Source organism: Eutrema salsugineum, unplaced genomic scaffold, assembly GCF_000478725.1.
Source record: "Eutrema salsugineum unplaced genomic scaffold, Eutsalg1_0 scaffold_2, whole genome shotgun sequence".
Classification (NCBI taxonomy): Eukaryota; Viridiplantae; Streptophyta; class Magnoliopsida; order Brassicales; family Brassicaceae; genus Eutrema; species Eutrema salsugineum.
In genome coordinates this window covers 8,956,571-8,972,724 of record NW_006256829.1, presented here as the reverse complement: position 1 = coordinate 8,972,724, position 16,154 = coordinate 8,956,571, and the positions used below count along the sequence as shown (strand labels likewise).

Here is a 16,154-nt window from a genome sequence, read left to right as displayed (position 1 = left end):
CGATGTCTATCCTCCCAGGCTTCCGCATCGCTCATTTGCAGCCTCAGAAACATGATTGGTTTGATAAAACTATAATTGAGTTAAGTACAGTTGTAGTTTTTATTGCCTAACTCTCAAAGTTTTTTTTTTTTCATCGTCTTTGCCCTTTTAAAGCCATGTACTATATATCCATGACCTGCAGCTCATAAAGCTACACGTCTGGTATTTTTTTTTCTGTTTATTTTATTAACCTTCATCTTCTTTAACGTGTTTGTTGATTGCTTCCAAACACTTTATTGGCATTTATTGGATGTTCCTGGGAACTACAGGTGTGTCTGCCTCATCCGTCTATCTAACTCTGGTAAACTTGTCTGGTTTTGATTTGCAGCCGATTCATTACTCTGTTTCGCCAAAAGAAAGAGAATAAAGAAACGATATGGAGAGGCCAAGAGCCCCTCCATCTCCCTTGACCGATTTGGAGCCATTAAGTGAACGCAGATCCCTTGAGGTCTTCAACCCCTTGAGTGGAAAAGAGGTAAACGGATCATCATCTTCTTCTTCTTCTTCTTCAAAGCCTCACGATGGAAACGGCAAAGGCAAAAGCAGTAAGTGGATGGAATTTCAAGATTCCGCTAAGTTAGTGGAGAGAACTGCTGAATGGGGATTATCAGCTGTTAAGCCGGACTCAGGAGAAGATGGCATTAGTTTCAAGGTGTCCAGTGAAGTGGAACGAAGCAAGATGTCTAGGAGGTCATCCGAGGAATCAACATCTTCTGATTCAGGGGCCTTCCCTAGAGTATCCCAGGAGCTCAAAACTGCTCTCTCAACGTTGCAGCAGACCTTTGTTGTGTCCGACGCCACACAGCCACACTGTCCTATAGTGTATGCCAGCAGTGGATTCTTCACCATGACTGGTTATTCTTCCAAGGAGATTGTTGGAAGAAACTGGTATGTCTCCTATCATATGTTTTTCTAATTTAATCCTCAATGTCTACTTAGCATAATATTGCTTTTGAAACCCATGCCAACTTACTCTAAAAGGGTCTTAATTTTTGTGGGAAAAACTCCAGCCGGTTTCTGCAAGGGCCGGACACAGACAAGAAAGAGGTTGCCAAAATCAGAGATTGTGTCAAGAATGGAAAAAGTTACTGTGGAAGGCTCTTAAACTACAAAAAGGATGGAACCCCCTTCTGGAATCTTCTCACAGTCACTCCTATCAAAGACGACCAAGGCAACACCATCAAGTTCATTGGGTAACTCCCTTAATCCCTCCCTGTTTTTTTCCTAATCAATCGACTGTCTCCTCTATCAATCATCTTCAAACTTCCATCTGCTTTTGCATTGTTTGTTTCCAGGATGCAGGTTGAAGTAAGCAAATACACAGAAGGCGTAAACGATAAAGCATTGAGGCCTAATGGACTCTCTAAATCCCTAATCCGATATGATGGTTTCTGCTTCCCCGCATCTCTTTATAAAACTAACAAGTTTTCTCTTTTCTTTTGTGTGATGAGAACAATGATATACTTTAGCCAAAAATCAAAAACACTGTTTTTTTTTTTTTTTTTTTTTGTGGGCTGATCCACAAATTTTAACATGTCATCCGCTTGATGATGGTATCAGCTCGCCAGAAGGAGAAAGCTTTGGATTCCATCACAGAGGTCGTGCAAACAATAAAACATCGCAAGTCTCAAGTGCGAGACTCCGTGAGCAATGATGTTATGGTGAGGCTTGATAGTGCTACTACACCTGGTAAACAAGTTATAAAATCAGATGAGGCTTCGAAGTCAGCCAGAACACCTACACGTGTTTCTACTCCAACGAGGTGAGTTCCTTTTCACCATTAGATCCATGATAGTTTCGTAAACATTAAATCCTTAAAGGCATGCATCTTGATCACAAAAGTTTTGATGTAAGTGTTAAAGTTTGCAGAAAAACATCTTGTTTGTTATCATTGCAAATTAGTGTTGAAATGTACAAAACAATCTCAATCCTAAAAGGAACAAGCGATAGAGTTAAGATGTACTTCTAGTCGTTGTGTAAATTCAATTTTTACTATAAATTCAACAAAATTACTCGGATAATGTCCTAGTGCAATATATAATTCCAAACGGAACTTACAACTGCTGCAATGTCCTACTCGTGATATGTTTCTTTTTTTTCTTGTATAATTTTCTAACCTTGTGTTGAGCCTTAGAATGTATCCTCTGACATGGATTGGTTAGTTAATCTGAAGCTGTACGTATATACCCTGAATGATTTGTGATCAATCCTCATGCAATGTGCAGGTCAAAGAGCAAATCGCTTAGCTCGAATAAAAAGCATGAAGATGTTCCGAGTGTGGAACCTGAAGCATTGGTGTTGAGCACAGAAGTAATAGAGCCGAGGGATAGTTTTGACCGTTCAGAAAGAGAAAGGGATATACGCCAAGGGATTGATCTAGCTACCACTCTTGAGCGCATAGAGAAGAATTTCGTCATCAGTGATCCTCGTCTTCCCGATAATCCCATTGTATGTTTATTTCAGTCTAGAAATTGATATGAATGTTCAATTTTGTAGGGTATATTGCTTATATTGATTTTTCTTAGTCAAGTGTGTTACTATGTTTGGTATGTACATGTGGTAAGCATATAAATTTGAAATGATAACGCAAATCGTTTTCTTTGCAGATATTTGCATCAGACAGCTTTCTTGAATTGACAGAGTATACACGCGAGGAGATTTTGGGTAGAAACTGTCGGTATGTGAATATTCTTCTCCTTGAGTCTTTTACTCAGGAAATTCATCATGCCTGTTACTTATGCAGTCTTCTCGGCTGTGCTTTTCTTATTTTTGTGATATGAATTTGTTTAAAGTGGTTGGCCTCAGGTTTCTTCAGGGGCCAGAGACAGATCAAGCGACTGTCCAAAAGATTAGAGACGCAATTAGAGATCAAAGGGAAATAACTGTGCAGTTGATAAACTACACTAAGAGCGGTAGTTGTCTGATAACAAACATTTTCAAACAATCATCTTGAAAGTTTTCAATTCGGGTGATCATCAACTCTCGAAATCATTGCAGGAAAGAAATTCTGGAACTTATTCCACTTGCAACCTATGCGTGATCAGAAGGTAGCAATGAGATATTTGTTATATATCGAGACTCAGATCCTTGGATTGTTGCTCACTACATGACTTTTTTCATCATTAGGGAGAGCTTCAATACTTCATCGGTGTGCAGCTTGATGGAAGTGATCATGTGGAGCCGCTCCAAAATCGTTTGTCAGAGAGAACAGAATTACAGAGTTCTAAATTGGTGTGTGGTTCATCTCCTACTATGCATTTTATAAATTCCATTTCCATCAAAGGAGACTATCACATTGGTTATATGTAATTCAGGTAAAAGCTACAGCAACAAATGTAGATGAAGCTGTCAGAGAACTTCCAGATGCTAATACGGTAAGGTATATTAATTTATGATTACTTAAGTAAGATGTGAAAACATTAATTCAATCGATTGGCAATGTGTTTTAGCGGCCCGAAGACTTGTGGGCTGCACACTCAAAGCCTGTCTATCCTCTGCCTCACAATAAGGAGAGTACGTCCTGGAAAGCCATACAAAAGGCATGCATCAGACCACATTACTTTTTACTTTGTTTCTCAGTCATCCTGTTTTGATTGCGATAGACTCCTTTGTAGATTCAAGCGAGTGGCGAAACAGTGGGACTACATCATTTCAAGCCAATAAAACCGTTGGGCTCTGGTGATACTGGCAGGTACCTGTTTCATTGTGTCTATAACAGTAAACTTGAAGTCAAAACTGTCCTTGAAATCTCCTTTTACTTAGTATATACTTATATTATTTACCTTTGTTTTTTTTATTGGCTACAAAGTGTCCATTTGGTTGAACTGAAAGGCACAGGTGAATTGTATGCCATGAAGGCAATGGAGAAAACAATGATGTTGAATCGTAACAAGGTATATGATGGAGAATGAGTTCCCTTTTCAGAGGGACAGCCATTAATTGAGATTTATATTATATCTCTCATTGACAACGTGCAGCGTTATACAGGCTCACCGAGCATGCATCGAAAGGGAAATCATTTCTCTTCTGGATCATCCTTTCCTTCCCACTCTCTACACTTCCTTTCAGGTATATGTTTTTTCTTTTTTTGTTTGTATCATTTCAGTTATTGTGTATTGCTAAATCGTTTTTTCTTTCCCCCCAGACAGCCACGCATGTTTGTTTGATTACAGACTTCTGCCCCGGTGGAGAGTTGTTTGCTCTGCTTGACAAACAACCCATGAAATTTTTGTCAGAGGAATCAGCAAGGTACCCTATTTTCCTCCAATCCATATGTAACACAAGATCCACTGGTCAGAACTCAGAAGTAATATTAATGTGGTGTGTGTAATAACTAAATAGGGGACACTATGCCCTTACGAGCTATTCTAATCAATCTCTTTGTCATCAGGTTCTATGCAGCAGAGGTCGTTATCGGCTTAGAATATCTTCACTGCTTAGGTAATAAATAGCGGAAGGTTTCCCTGTCTCTGCTAATCTAAAACATTTTTTGTTCATGCATTTAGCGACACGCCTTGAGTAGTGTCTTCCTCCTTCAATCAATGTAGCAGCTTCGTTTAAAATTTGCATATATGTTCCATAAATAGGAATTGTATACCGAGATCTGAAGCCTGAAAATATACTGCTCAAGAAGGATGGACACATTGTATTAGCCGACTTTGATTTATCATTCATGACGTCCTGCACACCACAGGTACGTTTGTTATATAACTCCACTTTTTTTGTTTTTTACTGGTAATATAAAGGAATCTAATAATTAGGAGAATTATGATGTGCAGCTTATTAATCCACCTGCACCTAACAAACGAAGGAAGTCCAAGAGTCAACCACTACCAACATTCGTTGCAGAACCAATTACACAGTCAAACTCGTTCGTAGGGACCGAAGAATACATTGCGCCTGTACGGTGACACACTTAATGTTTCGTGATTTTTATCTCTTGTAAATTTGTAATCCTCACGCCTGGGATTGAATTGGAGAGTAATTTTGCTTCCTCTTCCTCTTCAGTGTGTTTCAGATTTTGGTATTCTAATTATCATTCACCTAATTATTTCAGGAGATAATCACGGGTGCTGGTCATACGAGTGCTATTGATTGGTGGGCGCTGGGTATAATTTGCCACCATCTTACCTAATATAACTTACGTCACAGCCCCATTTTGTATCTAATATGCTGATCTCTTATATGTATGTTTGCTTTAGGTATCTTGTTGTATGAAATGCTTTATGGCCGCACACCTTTCAGGGGTAAGAATAGGCAGAAGACATTTGCCAACATCTTGCACAAAGATCTCACCTTCCCCAGCAGTATTCCTGTGAGCTATCTATCTGGTAACAACCTGTGTTTCTCTCAAAGCAAAAAAAATACTAATTTTAACCGTGTATTTGTGCAGGTAAGTCTTGTATGTAGACAGTTGATCAACATGTTGCTAAATAGAGATCCGAGTTGCCGGTTAGGATCCAAAGGTGGAGCAAATGAGATAAAACAGCATGCCTTCTTCCGCGGGATCAATTGGCCTCTCATACGTTGCATGGTAGGACTAACTAATATAGCTTTTATATCTATCATCTTGTGTCACACATTTGTGTTTGTTGGCTAATATATTAGGAGTGATTGCAGAGCCCTCCACCATTGGATGCACCGTTGCGTATAATAGAGAAAGATCCGAATGCCAAAGATATAAAGTGGGAAGATGATGGAGTGCTTGTGAATTCTATGGACATTGACATTGATCTCTTCTAAACCCTCCCTACTCTTCCCTTCTTCTTCTGCTTTTGAGTCTCATTTTAATGCAAAACTCTCTTCTTCTCAATAAAGCAAAGGTGTTGTTTGTACTGTAGTTGCTTACATATATAATACATCAGACATAAAACAGCTCTTTCTTGTTATTAAAGGCACCGCACAATTTTCCTTCTCTTCTAAATCCCGAAATCAACCATAAACATACAAACTTTTGATGACCATGTTAATATTGTTAAGTGTTATTGGCCCATTACGAGGCCCAATAACTGGCCCATCAGCTGTTGGGCGAAATGTCTTTGAGAAGTCCAACCACCTGCTGCATCGTGGGTCGCTTCCACGGCAGATCGGCGGTGCACAAGTACCCTATCTTCACCGCCTCCGCAATCTGCTCCACCGGAGCTGTCTCTCGAATCTTCGGATCGATGGCTTCTGATCCTTGTCCCTGCCTCACCAAACTTCTCACCCAATTCACCAAGTCCCCTTCCGGCTTCTTCCCGCTCACGAGCTCAAGCAGAACAACTCCGAAGCTGTACACATCGGATTCTACCGTCGGAGAGCCTTGTTCCTCCAGCTCAGGCGGTGAGTAGCCGTCTAAAACTACGGGAAATCCCTCGTCCAAGAGTTTCACTAAACCAAATTCTGCTAATTGCGGTTCCTGGCTGGAGTCTAAGCAGATTGTTGTAGCCTTCACTTCCCCGTGGACCACCGGAGGAATGCATCCATGATGGAGGAAAGCCAACGCCCTCGCCGTCCCTAGAGCTATCTTATGCCGGAATCTCCACGATGCAGAATCGACTGTGGTATAGAGTAAAGTTTGCAAATTGACATTGTCTAGGTGCTCGTAAATCGCGATTCTTTGCTCTGCGGTTATGCAGTATCCAGAGAGCGGGACGAGATTTGGGTGGTTGATCCGGGCGAGGCGTTCAAACACAAGCAAGGCTTCGTGATTGGTCAATGTGGTTCCACTTGGGACAACTTTTAGAGCTGCTCTGAATCCATCAGGTAAGACTGCTTCGTAAGTAGGACCAGACTTGCTTTCCCACAACAATGCGCCTCTGTCGAAGTTGAAAGTCGCAGCCTTTAGGTCTGCAAACGTCAGCTTCATCAACGGCTTGTCGATCATTACGACTGAGACATCGGTTGATTCATTTTGGTCTGACAAGTTGGGTTCTGTGGCTTGCTTTGCTGCCCATGTTCTGGATTTTCTTCTACCTCTCAAGGCCACAAGTATGAGCAACAGCGCAACAAGTAAGAAGGCCATGGAGATTGCTAACGCCAAACCAATCTTGAGCCCTGTCTTCTTCTTGTTGATTTTCTTTCCCTTTTGAACAATTGGCTTTGCAGCAAAGGGGCAGTTGTTCGTGGAGCCAATGAGGGATGTCTGGATCATTCTTTGAGAGAAGTTGGGGTTGCAAAAGGTTAGATTGTTGAAGGAGAAGTTAAACCTCTGCATCATGGGGAGTTTCTCAAGAACCGGCCTTGGAATGTCTCCCTCTAGCTTATTCAGCGAGAGATCAAGTATTTCAATGTTCTTGAGGCTCAACATAGGCACATGGCCAGTGAGATTATTGGAGGAGAGATCTATAACCTTGAGATGACTTAGCCGCGAGATTTCACCTGGAATGATACCTGCTATATTGGTCCTGGATAGATTCAGATAATATAGAGCTGAAAGCTTTGAGATATTTGGGAATTCTTGTGTCCTGAATCGATTGCACGCGAGGTTAAGGTGTCTCAGCTTCGGAGATGAACTCAAGCCATTGAGTATATGGCCGAAAAAACGGTTATTGGACAAGTCAAGATGAACCAGACTAGACGAGTTGTGTTTGACGCCGTCTATTAACTGCAAGATATGCCCACCAAATCGGTTTTCACTGAGATCAACTGTTTCCAAGTTTTCATGCAAGTCTCCTATCAATGAACCCTGAAACAGATTCCGTGAAAGGTTCAAGCTTTTCAGTTTTGGGAAGGCCGAACCAAAACCAACAGGCAGTGACCCGGTGAGCTGGTTCGATGAGAGGTCGATGGAGACTAGAGAACGGCAATTGAGAAGTCCTGGAGGGACGACAAACTGAAAACCATTGTTGTCAAGCTTGAGAGTTGTTAGATTGACAAGGGAGCTTATAGCGGCAGGGATTTCTCCGGAGAAGCTGTTGAAAGAAAGATCAAGGGTCTCAAGCGTCATGAAATTGCCGATGTTGCTGGGAAGAGGCGCAGAAATCCGGTTGGAGGAGAGATTGAGACTCTTGAGGGAGCCCAGACTCCACAAATCCGAGGGCAGAGACGTAATCTTGTTGCCACTAAGATCCAAAGATCGGAGCATTCTCAATTTCCCGATGGTGTTGTCAGGGATGGGACCGGACAGTTCTGACCAAGAAGCTGAGAAGCGGAGCACGTACTCTCTTCTTGAGTTACAGACCACTCCTGGCCATGAACATAAAGAAGAAGAAGATAATGTGTGAGCTTGGGAAGAATTGGGTAGTCCCATTGCTGTGAAGAAGTTGGAGAGATAAGAGGCGTCTGTGTTGGGATCTTGGCTGGTCAGATGCTTGACGAAGAGGGAGAGGAATATGAGAGTTCCCCATAGAGGCAAGCCCATATTTTGGAATCTGGACTTGGAGAAAGGTCGGTGGAGGAGCTCAGAAAGAAGACAGACTGTGTGAAAAGAAGAAAAGACATAATGGAATCACGGGGTAGAGATGTGATAGTTTGGAATCCATTGAGATCCCTTTCACGTGCACGGCTTCAAAATCAGAGGTTAATCAGAAGACATGATTCAGAAGAAGTAGAAGAAGGATAAGGGGTTGAAAAGTTGGGGAGTTCAGAGTGAGTTTGGCTGTATCATATGCTTGGAGGAAGTGGAAGAGAATAGTGAGTCGTTGAAAGTCAAAAAAGAGGAGGAGATTTTATAATTAGGTAAAGTTTTTCGCTAGTGACTAATATGAAAATGGGATCTGTCTCAGACTTTTGTAAATTTCAAATCCCAAAGTGTCAATGGATTTGGTTGAGTGGGAGTGGGTGGCTGTGGTTTCTCACTTCTGCAGGATTTGGGTTATAGTGTGAAAAAAAAAAAAAAACTTTTTATGGGTTTCACACTTTCTTTACTCCGTCACGCCTTGGAAAATAGGAATCTCATCTGATTGGCCCCTTAACTGACGCCTAAATGTGCGCGAAATAAGAGAAAAACAGGATCTCCATTAAAGTAGTTAAACTAACAAGATGAGAGTTCATCATCTTTCTGGATAAAAATAGCCACTCACTATTTTAAGGAAAGTTATGCTTAAAACGGAGCTCCACTAGTTCAGAGCCGTCATGTTACTTAGGAATTTAGGATTAAAAGTCTTAAACTTAATAAATCGACAACACCATTAAGAGAAGTTGAAGGAAGAAACAGTGAAAGAACTATACAACCTGAAGAAAACAGAGCAGTACTCCTCTTTTGCATTTATTGGGCTTCACTCACGGGCCTCTATAAAAAAGCCTATTAAGAGGAAAATGGCGCGAGAGATATATGCCGGTTTGTCCGTAGATGAGGATACACGTGTCAGGTCGGGTGAAGAGATGGCGGCTGATCATGGGATCCACGTCATAAAACTCCACCAGCTGACCTTTTCCTCTTCCAAGATACCATTTTGACATTAACATCATCTTTAACAGATCAGAATAAACAAACAAAACAAAACAAAAATTACGACGGAAACACAAGGTTGTGCGAGCAAAAAGGGTTTAGGATTTTGAAAAGATGGCCTTGTTTCGCAAATTGTTCTATCGCAAACCTCCAGATGGTTTGCTCGAGATATCCGACAGAGTTTTCGGTTTGTTTCTCCTAATTCTCTGCTTCATTGTCTATTTTGCATTGTTGATTCTACTTCCCGGTCTTCTCAATTGAGTGTCTGAAAGGTTGGGGCTTGCTACATTCATTGCTTTTGGCGCATCTCTTGATTGTTGCGCTACTTTCTGTGAAATTAGGGGGTTTCATCGTTGATCTGTGTCCAATATCTCTCCCTCATTCTGCGATTTGTCTGAGAAATTTGATAGCTTTAGTGGGAGTCTATACCTGTTTGCGTCTGTGCTAAAGCCAAGAAATGCTGGGTGTTTAAAATATGATTTTTCATTTTATCATGATTGGTAAAATGACATTGAACTCAAGACAACGGTGCTTCGTGTGTTTGCAGTGTTTGATTGCTGCTTCTCTACCGATTCTTGGGAAGAAGAAAAATACAAAGTTTATATGGCGGGGGTTGTCAGTCAACTACAAGAACACTTCCCGGATGCATCCTCTCTTGTGTTTAATTTCCGTGAAGTGGGTGCTCGGAGTGTGATGGCTGATGTCTTGTCAGAACATGGCTTGACCATAATGGATTACCCTCGCCACTACGAAGGCTGCTCATTGTTGCCTGTCGAAGTGATGCACCATTTTCTCCGGTCCAGTGAAAGCTGGCTCTCACTCGGCCCAAATAACTTGTTGCTAATGCATTGTGAACGTGGGGCTTGGCCAGTTTTAGCATTCATGCTAGCTGCCCTCCTTATTTACCGGAAGCAGTACAGTGGTGAGTACAAGACCTTGGACATGATCTACAAGCAGGCTCCTCGTGAGCTTCTGCATTTGTTCTCACCGTTAAACCCAATTCCTTCTCAGCTACGCTATCTACAGTACGTGTCGAGAAGGAATTTGGTCTCTGAATGGCCTCCATTGGATAGGGCTCTCACCATGGATTGTGTTATTTTGAGATTTGTTCCTGACGTTAGTGGACAAGGAGGTTGTCGCCCAATCTTCCGAGTATATGGTCAAGATCCGTTTTTTGTAGATGATAAAAAGCCTAAGCTTTTGTACTCTACTCCCAAGAAAGGGAAACACCTGAGGATCTACAAGCAGGTACTTTTCATAGCAGATTCATAGCGTCCTTCATAATTGATGACCTCTGCCTAAGCCTGTGCTATATAAATTCACATTATATCTTCACTTTAAAGGTCTTAGCAAAAGAGAGATAATTTTTCTTTCTGATTGACCTTCCGTTTCAATTTGTTCTTGTGCTTTATAGCTTTCTTTGTCCTTGTTTGCAAAATGATTCAATGGCTGTTCCCTGCTTGTTTTCTTGACGCTTGTGTTTTGCAGGCAGAATGTGAGCTAGTCAAGATTGACATCAATTGTCATGTGCAAGGTGATATCGTGATTGAGTGCCTTAGTTTAAACGATGACATGGAAAGAGAGGTCATGATGTTTCGAGTGGTTTTCAACACGGCCTTTATTAGATCAAACATTTTGATGCTTAACCGTGATGAAGTTGACACATTATGGCATATAAAAGAACAGTTCCCAAAGGGGTTCAGAGTTGAGGTATATACTCATGTGGCTTATATTCTCTTTACATGGTATATGGTTACTTCTTTGTAAATTAGTACTCACAAAGAGTACTTTCTGTGTGAAGCTTCTCTTCTCGGATATGGATTCTGCCTCTTCTGTTGACTTGATGGACTTTTCGTGTTTGGAGGCGAAAGATGGTCTTCCAATAGAAGTTTTTTCCAAAGTTCATGAGTTCTTCAATCAAGTTGACTGGGTGGATCAGACAGATGCCACACGCAATATGCTTCAGCATTTAGCTATTGCGAATGCAGTCCAAGAAAGACCAGATGGGAATTCAAGTCCAAAACTACAAAACTTAAGCCCCAAAAGTATCAATGATATAATGAAACAGGCAGCAATTGAAAATAGTGGAAAGTTCAAATTGTCTTCAATGTCCGAGGTTCAAACGGTCGACCCACCAGAAAAGGGACCTACCGATTCAGTGAAGAAGCTTATAGCAGAAGATATATATTCTGTCCTTCAGATAAGTAGCCAGGCAGATACCACCAGCCAGGATGCAACAGATAGTTCACGTCAAGAGTCCCCTTCTCTCAAGCTTGTGCATCATTCGGCAACAGTTAAACCTTTTGTGGACGGTTCTGGCACTTCTGAAAATGCTGAGGAGATCATTCTGAAGAGTCCTCCTTCAGCAAACGATGGGAAAGCGGTCTCGTTTTCGCCATCCACACCGTCACCACCACATCCTGCAAGAACGTCATTGGCTCCAAAAGGAGCACCTCCGCCACCTCCTCCACCTCCAACTGTTGCTTCTCAACCTTCAGAGCAATTGCAGCATTCTGTTGTCCAACCGGTAGAGAGACTTTCACAGGGAAATGCCTGGGTGTCATTAGCTGGCTCTACATTTCATCGAACACCTTCAAATGAAAAAGTTCCCATGGCACCGCCTCCAACATCTCCTCTGCTTCCTCCTGCATCCCATGTTTCTCCTCAGGAGTCTTCTAAAACAAAAAATCCGTCGTCACTTCGGCCATCTCCTGCATTAGTAGCTACTCCTGCCAAACCATCCCAAACTGAGACATTAGGTTCTTTTTGTCCTCCTTCACCTCCAATAAGAGCTCCCAATGATGTGGTTTCACCTCCTCCTCGACCACCTCTTCCTCCCCCTCCTCCTCCTCCTCCAATGCAGCATTCAAACCAGAACACAGTCGCTAGAGTTACCCCTCCTATACCTCCACCGCTTCCTACCTCTTCTGCCTCTCCTCCCCCAGCTCCTCCAACACCTCCACCGCTTCATACCTCTTCTGCCTCTCCTCCTCCAGCTCCTCCAACACCTCCACGGCTTCCTACATCTTCTGCCTCTCCGGCCCCTCCAACCGCACCACCTCCACCACCATTAGGTCAGATGAAGGCACCGTCAGCACCACCTCCCCCACCTTTAGGTCAGATGAAGTCACCATCAGCACCACCTCCTCCTCCTCCAAAGTTAGGAACCAATTCATCCCCATCTTCTGGTACTAGTGTGCCTCCAACACCTGCTTTACCAACTGGATCTCTTTCATCAGGAAAAGGGAGAATGTTACGTGTAAATTTAAAGAATAATCAAACCAAAAAGTTGAAGCCATACTACTGGTTGAAACTTACAAGAGCTGTTAATGGGAGCTTGTGGGCTGAAACACAAATGTCGAGTGAAGCATCTAAGTACGCATTGTTCATCTTGTCGTCAGTTATTTCTCTGATACCTCCGGTTCTTGTATAATTTCTAAGCCAGTAACTCTTTACCTGTTTGTTTAGGGCTCCTGAGATTGACATGACAGAGCTTGAAAGTCTTTTCTCCGCATCTACTCCAGAGCAAGCAGGGAAGTCGAGACTAAATAGCTCTCGTGGACCTAAACCCGAGAAAGTCCAACTGGTAAATTATGTGTTTAAGAGTTAATCGTATGTCATAGTGTCCTTGTTTGTGTCGATTCTGTTATGTTTTCCCATGAAATGATTGTTATTTTGATAGTTGAACATACTGAATATAATGAGAAACTTCAACTTGCAGATTGAACACAGGCGAGCATATAATTGTGAAATTATGCTTTCAAAAGTGAAAGTACCTTTGCAGGATTTGATGGTAATATTAAGCTCTACAGGTTTAGGATGTGTTGTAATGATAGCATTTAAAATCTGTAAAATGTCAGTGACAATTAAAAGCTACATTGTCTCAAAATATTGGCAGTACTCAGTGCTTAACCTGGAGGAATCGGCTCTTGATGCTGATCAGGTTGAGAACTTAATTAAGTTTTGTCCAACAAGAGAAGAAATGGAATTACTAAAGGTATAAGAAGTATACTCCCTAATGTTCTGCTGCTTTAATTCCCAAAACCAGAACTCCCTAGAATAAATAAGGGTGTTCTGCTTTCCACCTTTTGCATGCTCCTTTAATTTATCTTCATTTTATGCCTGGTTTGCAGGGTTACAATGGTGACAAGGATAAGCTAGGAAAATGCGAACTGGTACTTAACTTGGAATACTTTTTGGTTTTATTGGAGTAGCCATACACTAATTATGATTCCTGAAATTGTTTGAACAGTTCTTCTTAGAGATGATGAAAGTCCCACGAGTAGAAACAAAGCTCAGAGTATTCTCATTCAAAATTCAGTTTCGATCTCAGGTCTGAAAACTGATACCCTGTTAATTACGATTACGTGGAGCTTTATTTTGGTACTTAAGGTCACTGTTGACCACTTTTTTAGATTTCTGAACTCAGGAATAGTCTAGGTGTTGTCAACTCCGCGGCAGAACAAGTAAGTCATATTCAACTGGGTCGTCTAGGTTACCTCCCAACATGATTAAAACATACCTCACCAATGCTCTTTTGTTCATCTTTTCATCAGATAAAGAATTCTGAAAAATTCAAAAGAACAATGCAGACAATTTTGTCCCTTGGGAACGCCCTAAACCAGGGGACGGCTAGGGGTGAGTTTGAAAATGGAACGTATGAACTCTGGATGTTTTTCTTTTATCCTGCTCTCAAAGTAGTTTCTCTTTAGGTGCTGCGGTTGGGTTTAAATTGGACAGTCTGCCAAAACTCAGTGAAACACGGGCGCGTAATAACCGTACGACTCTGATGCATTATCTATGCAAGGTAAGCTATCATAGTCTGCGATTCTGTAGCTTTATGGATGTACTAGATCGAAATAGAGAGAGATATAGTCTGATGAATTCTCTGCAGATTCTTGCTGAGAAAATGCCAGAAGTTATAGATTTCACAAAAGATTTATCCTCACTGGAGTCTGCAACAAAGGTATCTAGCTTTCATTTCATTTGCAATTTCTGTGTAGATCGATAAAAAAGCTTGAAAAAGTGTTGATTTTCTAAACTTTGATACAGATTCAACTCAAGTTTTTGGCTGAGGAGATGCAAGCTATAAACAAGGGACTGGAGAAAGTCGTACAAGAACTCTCCTTGTCTGAAAATGATGGCCCAATCTCACATAACTTTAATAAGGTATATCTGTCATCCATCACTAAATGCCTCTTCAAGGCTTTCTCAAACCAAAAAAAAAAAATATATATATATATATATATACGGAAATAAATCTACATAAGAAACGGAGACTGTTTACTGGGAGAATAATCAAGTCCCTCAAGAAAGGAAAGCAGGAAAACGAGTATAGATAGTATGGGCTGTGATTCCAGAATTATGTGGCTAGTGAATTGTGAATGTGCTCTGTAACAACTTTCAGGGCAGCTAGATAGGTACTAACTAGCGAACCAGGCAACACATGTGTGGGCAATGTGGCTGCATGGAAAGTTAGGAAGACAATAACTGACTAAGCTCGTTCTCGTTCTTGTTTGATCATATCTATTGAGTTCTTTTTATTTTTCTCAGATATTGAAGGAGTTCCTTCATTATGCGGAAGCAGAAGTAAGGTCCTTGGCTTCAATCTATTCGGGAGTGGTATGTCTCTAAACAAATCCAATGTGCAATAGATAAGTTACATGCTCCTGATCTATTGTTGGTTGAAAGATGGTCAGAATAAATCAAGTTTATGAATTGCAGGGAAGAAATGTGGATGGCTTAATTCTCTACTTTGGTGAAGACCCTGCTAAGTGCCCTTTTGAACAAGGTATGCATACCCTATATATGTAGTCTTTATGTGAAACAGGGTGCTACCAAGTTGATTGAATCTATCTAGTGGTTTGTAAATTGCAGTGGTGTCGACTCTTCTAAACTTTGTAAGGTTGTTCAATCGAGCGCATGAAGAAAACGGAAAACAACTCGAGGCAGAAGCTAAGAAGAGTGCTGAAAAGGAGAAATCAAAAACAGGTGGATTAGATAAAGAAAGCAGAAAGACCTTGGAAGAAGAAATAAAGGAGGAGAAAACAAAAACAAGTGGATTAGATAAAGAAAGCAGAAAGACATTGGAGGAAGAAATAAAGAAGGAGAAAACAAAAACAAGTGGTTTAGATAAAGAAACGAGGGAGCCACAGAAGGAAGGAGGCGCCGCTTGAAAAACAGATTGTTTCCATTCGTTTTGAGATGGCACGGAAGGAAACGGCTCAGGACTGGACTGAACCGGAACGGTGAAGGCGTGAGACTGCTAAAAACGGGCTTTTAGATTATAAGATGCTTAGAGACCACGCTATTTTTACCTTCTTATAACTTGTCACCTAACGGAAATATTAACGTGTAAAATAGTTATAAGTGTAAAAAATATTGTAACTAGAAAGCAATAAACAAAATACATCATACATGTTGGTCACAGACTCACAGTAGAAGATGGAAAGGAAGGGGAAGAACAGAGTTAATAACTGATTGGTACAATAATAGTAACTAGTAAGTAATAGAAAGAGGCATTCTTTTCTTGGTGAACTAGACCAGTGCAGGATAAATGTCCAGTTCCTTGTTCTTTCCACTTTGTAGCGTTATGCGTTTTATTTTTGTTCATCAGTGAACTGCTCAGGCTCAGGGTGTGTATCTAATTCTAAGAAGACAAAATAGAATAGCAAAACAAAAGTCATGGGAACGACGACGTTTAGAGGTTATAACAAAAACGCAATTCTGGTTTGTTATTCTTCTC

The 16,154-nt window shown here is 41.2% G+C and overlaps 3 protein-coding genes across 9 annotated transcripts; 2 read left to right on the top strand and 1 right to left on the bottom strand.

Annotated features, from left to right (window-relative positions):
- Positions 1–73: 73 nt before the first annotated feature.
- Positions 74–5,927, top strand: LOC18016493 (phototropin-2). Of its 3 annotated transcripts, none has more exons than XM_024156847.1 (22): positions 74–201; positions 368–927; positions 1,050–1,232; positions 1,335–1,426; positions 1,600–1,801; positions 2,265–2,487; positions 2,646–2,716; positions 2,845–2,951; positions 3,037–3,086; positions 3,166–3,270; positions 3,354–3,413; positions 3,489–3,578; positions 3,654–3,932; positions 4,027–4,107; positions 4,184–4,287; positions 4,430–4,479; positions 4,626–4,732; positions 4,818–4,940; positions 5,096–5,147; positions 5,241–5,353; positions 5,432–5,572; positions 5,659–5,927. In XM_024156847.1, the coding sequence occupies exons 2-22, from the start codon at positions 416–418 to the stop codon at positions 5,779–5,781; spliced, it is 2,868 nt and encodes a 955-aa protein (XP_024012615.1). In that variant the 5' UTR covers positions 74–201; positions 368–415; the 3' UTR covers positions 5,782–5,927. The 3 variants fall into 3 exon arrangements, with proteins under 3 accessions (XP_024012615.1, XP_024012616.1, XP_006401122.1); XM_024156848.1 differs by lacking the exon at positions 74–201 and having other exon boundaries at positions 212–927; positions 3,654–3,730; positions 3,848–3,932; positions 5,432–5,564; positions 5,647–5,735; XM_006401059.2 differs by lacking the exon at positions 74–201 and having other exon boundaries at positions 416–927; positions 3,654–3,730; positions 3,848–3,932.
- Positions 5,928–5,942: 15 nt separating this feature from the next.
- On the bottom strand, positions 5,943–8,860 carry LOC18016491 (probably inactive leucine-rich repeat receptor-like protein kinase At5g58150). The gene has a single exon (XM_006401062.2). It carries the CDS (start codon positions 8,378–8,380, stop codon positions 6,056–6,058), a length of 2,325 nt encoding a protein of 774 aa, XP_006401125.1. The 5' UTR covers positions 8,381–8,860; the 3' UTR covers positions 5,943–6,055.
- A 601-nt stretch (positions 8,861–9,461) lies between these two features.
- Positions 9,462–15,924, top strand: LOC18016842 (formin-like protein 13). Of its 5 annotated transcripts, XM_006401058.2 has the most exons (17): positions 9,462–9,596; positions 9,957–10,657; positions 10,898–11,119; positions 11,211–12,784; positions 12,878–12,995; positions 13,131–13,202; positions 13,308–13,406; positions 13,543–13,584; positions 13,662–13,742; positions 13,825–13,875; positions 13,966–14,047; positions 14,122–14,216; positions 14,304–14,375; positions 14,462–14,578; positions 14,963–15,031; positions 15,134–15,200; positions 15,287–15,924. In XM_006401058.2, the coding sequence occupies exons 1-17, from the start codon at positions 9,524–9,526 to the stop codon at positions 15,583–15,585; spliced, it is 3,834 nt and encodes a 1,277-aa protein (XP_006401121.1). In that variant the 5' UTR covers positions 9,462–9,523; the 3' UTR covers positions 15,586–15,924. The 5 variants fall into 5 exon arrangements, 4 of the variants coding, with proteins under 4 accessions (XP_006401121.1, XP_024012612.1, XP_024012611.1 ...); XM_024156844.1 differs by having other exon boundaries at positions 14,122–14,375; XM_024156843.1 differs by having other exon boundaries at positions 13,131–13,406.
- The last annotated feature ends 230 nt before the right edge of the window (positions 15,925–16,154 follow it).